Genomic DNA, 7,500 nt, shown 5'->3' with positions numbered 1-7,500 from the left:
CTAAGCCCAAACGTGTCCTTGTCGCTCTAATAATCATCGAATCTTAAGCCCATGTATGAATGACAGTTGTCGCAGACTCCCACCCCTCGCTTTCGCGAAATGCCGATGTCAAACTTTATTTATTACAACTTACGAAATGTCTTCATACTGCTTTTCAATTTCGAGTTTTTGTTCTTTGGGTTAGAAATGGCAACTCAAACCAAATTCGAAAGTTTCTGAAGGTTTTTGCTAGATTCATCACTCAACGACCACCTGACCTTGTTAACTTGAATAACGCGTGAGGGCTTACCATTTGAATGAAATTTTCGGTGAGACTGTTTCGACAAATGGTACTGCACTTTCTGTACTTAGAAAAAGAAAATGGGAATGTGCTGTATCATTTGTCAGAAAAGCGGGTTGTTCCGGTTGAAAAACAAATGAAACGGTCTATTTTCTCTGGCACTTGTAATTGTGGACAAATGGTACAGTTTTTTACCGCGAATTCCGGTCAAAGCGAGAAAAAGGGAATACCTCGAAAGGTATTACCTTTTTTCCGAAAACATTCCACCGAGATGACCCTTTCCATTTGAATTCTCTCCGGAATTACCGAAAATTTCGTTCAAATGGTAAGCGCTCACGGTTTCCGTTGGGCACTTGGACATTCCGAATTTAAAGTAAATCTTGTCTGCAATCCTCGACACGAGGAAGAAACGCACCGTATTCCATAGCATGTGGTTAGAGAGGTCTTACTAACAACCGAATCCCGTTGTCCTGCCACACATCCCATGAATGTGTTTAGATAGGAATGTGGTTGATTTTGAGGCTTTTTGAGATAGAAGCGAAAGCTCCTGAGTATGTTTCGATTTGCGCACTCTCCGAAGAAAGGAATTGCAGTTTCTAACCGGTGACTGAAGAATGAATTTTGCTGCTAATATGCATGTGACTAAAGTATTTTCCCCCGTGATTTGTTGCAGCTATACAGCCGAATTGTTCAGCAATAAGTGATAAGGAAAAGGTTGGCTGTGTGATTAACACGAACGCTACATTATGCCACCTGATGGGCTGCTGTTGGAATCCGGAGGAAACCAACCAAACACTACGATGTTATACCAAAGGGTAAGTGAGTTAGACAACTTGGTTCGACACTACGTACTCTGGTCTCAGGATTAATGATTGCAACTCACAAATTTACAGTTCACGACCCTCCAGGGCACTCCAGCCTAGTATCCTTTTCAGGGGTGATACAGAGCTTCAACAAGCCAGAGTTTTTTTTTTTTTTTGACATGCCTCCTAATTTGCATCCTTTTCCTGAATACGGTGGAAATAGATCTAAGCTATTAGGGCGCCACCATCACAGTTCAAAAGAGCATAGAGCGTTGCCGCAATTTATGAGGTCAGTTTCCTTCCAAAACTGAAAGGAAGGTGTGATGGTACCTCTGGTTAGTGGTGATAATTTAGAATTATCACCAGTAGGAATTATTACAGGACAGTGTCATGTCGTTTGCAACGATTTCCGGTTAATATAAACAAATCATCTTTTGACACCTTCATGGTTTTGAAATCATTTGGACATTATTTTTCACACGTGCCAAGTGAATCTAGAACAAAAGGATCAGCCAACGTGTTTGTTAGGTTGTCGAAACGTCAGTCAATGTCATCTTAAACAGTCCTTCTCAGGACTACACTCACTCGGACGATCATATTAACTGTGATATGGTTAAAACTATTTACCATCTTACGATTTGACATTATGAGAGTTACATTCAACGAACGTTTTTTAGTTTGCACGCAACTCTTTCTTAACCAGTTTTCGCCAAGAGCTGATAAAGATAATCGGTGAATAAAGTAAGTCGCACAAATTCAAAGGAATCAATTTTGTCTTTATGTTGTGGCTGCCATCAACGGCTACTTTCGGTGGATTTTCCGTGTGTTACTAAAAATGGCGCGACATTGTCCCTTTAAAGGGCAGCGATCATTTAAACACGGGTCTACTTACGTAGTTAATTAGGGCCCGTGCGCACTGGGCAAATTTTTGTTTATTTTACGAAAAAATCTGTTATCATTTCCGTGATACAAGTGCGCAGGGTGATCTCTTTTCCCATCAAATTTTGTCAAACCTTACCAAACTTCAGAGGCGCTGTCGTCCTGTTTCGGAGCAGGACAGATTTTTGTCGGGCGTGAAAACTATACATATTTAACAATTTACACGGCATGTTTTAAAGAAAAAGTTTCAAGTGCGGCGCACGATTACCAAATTGAAAATTTGGCGGACACAATTTTTGTTAAGATTTTTGGTTGAGCCAAACAATTTTTTTTTCAGCCTAGTGCGTAAGGACCCTTATCCCACACAATTCTATGGTTAGTTTTGCAAACATGTTTCGAGAAAAACTGAGAGTTACTCCGCGTGAATGCGCTTTGTAGCGTTTACAGCTCACAATACACGACTTTTCATCCGCGGAGACCGCGATTCTTTCGGTCAGCAACGGAAGGAACGACCTTTAGTCGGCGCAAATCGTAGCGGAGATGTTTGTAACCGTTGGCAACCTTTGTTGTTTTAAATTTCTGTGCAAAAAAAGCGGAAGGTCATGATTCGCGGACTTCCTGGTTGGAACCAGCAAGATGTTATGTTTGGCACCGTCCGATAAAGTTGGGTCTCCGGGGACGAAATTGTGCCATGTTCAGGATCTTGATCTTCAATGTTGACGCCATCGGGGAGGTCATTTAAACTACGAATTCTCGTTTTCAAATTTTTCCATCATTATTGCAGTTTGATGAAATTTTACAATTTTGTCAAGTAGGCTAAATAAGAAGGGAAAGAAATGCATGCAGATGCATTGTTTAGTGGCGTTTTTGTCAATGTGGCCGTCTCTTAAGCAAGAGAGAGCCTTAGATTCGATTCTAGTACGAGATTTTCTTACAGACCAACAGCAAGCGCGCGCAAACCAGCGTCATTTTGGCGGGAAAAACGTGATGCCGTCGTCATTTTAGTGCGAGATTTTGCAAAAATGTCGTCGAATCAAAACAAGTCAACAACACGGTAGCAATTTTGGCATTTTTTGATGAGCAAAAAGGCTCAGTTACCAGCGATAAGAATAACTGAGCAACCTATACTGCTAACAAAGAGTAAGATTAAGCTTACGGGTTATAAATTTCCTTAGTATTTTCGCTATAAACGGGCAGTCAAAACTCGTACTCGTTCTCGTCCTCGTCGTAGAATCTAAAGCTCTCTAAGGAGGAGGACAACGGCTACGAGAACAACACAAAACAATAGGTTTAATGAACAAAAGCAATGGCTTTGCACGCTCCGCACGTGCGTTTTACATTTTAGTACATTCCTCACCGTTCTCGTCCTGACAACGACGCCAAATAAACATGAAGGCCGGGACATACTTGGCGATAAGTCGCTGCGACACGTCACGGGGACAGTTTTCTGCAATAATTCGCGTGGGTGACACGGTTAACTTTCTGAAAATCATTGTTGCTGCAGCAGAATTTTGTCGCTGCGATCAGTTGCACGAATTCAAACCAGTTTGAATTCGTGCAACTTATCGCAGCGGCAAAATTAGCGAAAGCAGCGTTGTCGCACCGTGGGTACACTTCCGGCATCAAGTCGCTGCGACAAAATGTAAATGAATCAATGAGAGAGCGTCTTATTGTATTCGCTGGTCCGCCATATTGAAATAGAAGACTAGTTCACATTCTCCCTCATTCGAGATCACTGCGTGTGCACTGAACAGGCGTCGTGTCGCAGCGACTTGTTTTGCAAGTAGTGCGCACGGAGCGACTTGTCGCAGAGACCTTACTCTGTGACCTGTCGCCTAGTGTGTCTCGGCCTTGACAGGGAGTTTTAAGGCGTTCTTCCGCAAACGAGGAAAGATTTTCTGAGGAAGCAAAATAAATTTTTGTTTCCTGGGAAGCAAACTTTTCTTCCGCAACAAATGTTTCCTGGGGCCGCAAACAGGGAAACATTTGCTTCCTCAACAATGTTTCCGCAGCGTTGTTTCCTCGTTTGCGGGCGTCTTAAGAATCGACGACGGCCACGGTTACGGCTACCGAAGCGACAACGACACAATACAATAATGTGATTGGTTAAAAGAGGAAAAAATATCTTACTGCACGTGTGGCGCGCTTTTTAGCAAACATTTTTGCGGTACTCTGCGTAATAACGATGTGAAATCACCAAATTACGTGAGCATACAAATGCGAACCTTGATTCTCTTTTTTTACTCTGAAACCGCTCGTATCCAATTTATGTTTAGGACACTTCGCCCACGTTGCTCGACGTGAATGAGATGTCGCGAAAGACTTACGAGAGTTCAAAGTTATATTTTGAGGTGACGTTTCTTTCGGTCGCTGTCGCTGTCGTCAGTTTTCTTTCCAAACATACGCATCGTTCATTCCAGTTTTATTCATGGAAAGTTTACACACACACTATCCCTGCCGAATGACTCGGATTAATCGCGAAATGATTTCAACAACCGGAAGTTGTATTTTTTACGTAACGTTTTCGTAGCTGTGGTCATCGTCGTTGTCGTCCTTGCGTGAGTGTCCCGTTTGGTGCGTAAACGCATGCGCTGTCGTGCTAAGTGTATCTTCATTGTCAAGGTTCAGTTATTAATTAATTGGTTTTTTTATTTTCAGAGGCGGAACTTGTATGCCATATCAAGGAAAAGTTTGCAGACAATCACTGAACACAACCCTTTCCGACTACCGAGTGACTCCGCGTTTTATTGACAACAAGTTTGGTTTGCTGGGAACCGAGCAGTTCCTTTCGACGGTCACAGAAGTGATAAACGATTTTGTTACGGATGACGAAAAGTGTCGATATATTATGCTCAACATGCTTTGTCAGTATACTTTGCAACCATGTTACCCGGATAACACCGTGGTCGAGTATTGTAAAGAGGATTGTGTGGCCATATTTGAAGAATGTGCTCGACCTCTTAACCAGGTTATTGGCGCTGTAAAGTTACTGGTTCAGAAAGAAGGTATTGATTTTACACATACAGCGCTCCCTGACTGCTCCAGACATCGTCCTATCGATGATTTTAGAGGTGAACCCGACAAGCACTGTATACAGACCGGCTTTTTTGGTAAGTCAAACTTCATTGGCCATTTAAACGGTCTCAACATTTGCTTCAACTTTGCTTCAACACTGTTAAAAAATTTTGAAATCTTGCCGTGTTGAATCACATTTAGACTTTCGTTGAACATCGATTCAACATTCCCTTTGTTTATGAAAATGTTGGATGGAGTTAAAGCCTGTTGAAGAGTTCATACACACACTTCCTCACATGTTCTTAGTTTCTCGCAGATGTTGTGTTGGCTCCACTGCTGGTGCGATGTTAGGACCGTTTGAGCGGCATCCGAACAACCTTGTTTTTGCTTTCAACATTTTTCCAACATTTGTTTTAATGTTGAAACCGTGTAAATCAGTCTTTAGGGATCGTCTAGGCTAGTGTCAGTTTGTACACGCTTAGGGTGCGTTCGATTGACTGTATTCCGGAATAGGAATACATGGAATACAAGTTGGACATCCTTCGTTTTTGCGGAGATTCACATTAAAATTGTCAACCATTTTCTAAAATGCTATTTTAAACATATTTTTATCATCCTTAAAGCTTCAAAACGCGCCAAACATACCGTTTTAATCATCACTCCGCGTATTCTTATTCCGGAATTGGGTCAATCGAACGCGCCCTTAGTTATGATACCTTTTCGGAGTCCTCTACGTCAAGATGCCCTGGCCTCCGAACGAAAGCGAAAGGTGCAAACCTCAGAATTGTACAGCGCTGTCGACGTGTCCAAATCATTGAGATCGGAATTAAAGGGGTTATGTCACGTTATTTTAGGATGTTTAGGGGAAACCTTTAGTTAATCATGAGTTTAAAACTCGAAAATGGTAATGTGGAATTCCTTTACTGGCAACTTTATCGTTACATCACAAAAAAGATGGTTCTGAGCAAAAACGATCTTTATCCAGGCGATTTGCCATAAAATTGAAAAATGTCGGGCCGACTTTTTCAAGATTACCCAAATGCAATCCGTTTCAATCTTGTCCATTTGTTTCCATCCATGCTTCTTTTTCCTTTTGTTGTATATCTTTAATGTTGTTCAACAGTTTTAAGTGGTTTTTTGCAATGTTTCATTCTACTTTTTGGGCATTTCGGATGTCATTTTGCGTGACATAGCCCCTTTAAAACAAAGATATCTGCACAAAGGCAGCAAATTAGATGCAACCTGATTTTTATAAGCGTCCCAAATTGTCCCCTTACCTTTCTCTTCAACATCACTTATGTCCAGAAATATAGACAAGTTTCACTCAAGTGTCCCTCTAACTTAAGCATTCATGTAAGATAACTTCGACTGTAAAAAACAACCTGCATTCTCAACGCTGAAGGTATTCTTGTAATTGAGTGGTTAGCGTGGACTTAACGGGGTGCTTTTGTGATTTTATTCAAGGTTCTGCTTGCATCTCTAGACATAACGTGTTAATTTTTGTGCGTTTGAGTAGCGTTTTACTAATTTCAAATGGCGCACCTTTTGCAGATTACAAAGAGATAACAACTCCTCCTCCTCCTGACACCAGCGAATTGAATCTGGCTGTCATAATTCCAGTGGTGATTATAGGAACTCTCGCCATTGTTGTCCTAATCATTGTCCTCATACTTTTGGGAAGAAGACGGAAAGAGAGAGACGCCGTGGATAACGGATTCGCAATTGTCAAGAAAGGCTCCATGACTATGCGGGACAGGCTGCGGGCAGAGTCCCTTAAGAGCCTGGATTCCCGTCTATTAAGACTTTATGATCCCAATAAGTTGAAGCAATACCGTTTGGATCACGTGTCTTATGTGAAGGACTTGGGAGAGGGATTCTTTGGCAAGGTTTTCCAAGGTACGTACTAGTAATAATCATGGATTAGTGCGTTCACTCTTCACTATTGCCCCCAAGGGAGCGAGGACTTCACCACCTTTCACTATCGTAAAAACTAAATGCCCCGCTCATGCCCAAAGCCCAAATTTGGAGGGGGGGGGGGGGGGTGCGGGAGGGAGGGAAGAGGCTGGTGCATTACCCGTTCATAAGATTTCCTATACTAATACTAATATTAATACTAATACTAATACTAATACCAATACTAATACTAATACTTAACACTAACAATAGCAATAACACTAACACTAACACTAACACTAACACTAACACTAACACTAACACTAACACTAACACTAACACTAACATAACACTAACACTAACACTAACACTAACACTAACACTAATACTAATACTAATACTACTACTGATACTGATACTGATACTGATACTAATACTAATACTAATAATAATAATTAGTGTTATTTCCATTTGCATAGCGCTAAAACTATGTAACAACTCCGGCGTCTAAAAGATTGTTCAGTTTGTAAAAATACCGTTTTGCACTGACCTAGTACGACAGCTGTATGCTCATGGTTGCGCTTCTGATGCTGTTTTTCCTTCCAGGTCGTGCGACTGGTCTTCTAGAGA

The 7,500-nt window shown here is 41.4% G+C and overlaps 1 protein-coding gene across 1 annotated transcript in view; it reads left to right on the top strand.

The window, feature by feature from the left end:
- LOC138003980 (muscle, skeletal receptor tyrosine-protein kinase-like) overlaps positions 1–7,500 on the top strand; it is a 16,784-nt gene that overhangs the window by 1,329 nt on the left and 7,955 nt on the right. Inside the window, exons 2-5 of the mRNA XM_068850328.1 lie at positions 954–1,095; positions 4,621–5,072; positions 6,529–6,873; positions 7,477–7,500. The exon at positions 7,477–7,500 is cut by the window's right edge and continues 261 nt beyond it. Of these exons, the coding sequence (XP_068706429.1) occupies positions 954–1,095; positions 4,621–5,072; positions 6,529–6,873; positions 7,477–7,500 (963 nt within the window). The remainder of the gene's footprint in view (positions 1–953; positions 1,096–4,620; positions 5,073–6,528; positions 6,874–7,476) is intronic.

Source organism: Montipora foliosa, chromosome 5, assembly GCF_036669935.1.
Source record: "Montipora foliosa isolate CH-2021 chromosome 5, ASM3666993v2, whole genome shotgun sequence".
Lineage (NCBI taxonomy): Eukaryota > Metazoa > Cnidaria > Anthozoa > Scleractinia > Acroporidae > Montipora > Montipora foliosa.
Note: the sequence above shows the minus strand (reverse complement) of the source record. Positions and strands in the feature narration are given on the sequence as shown.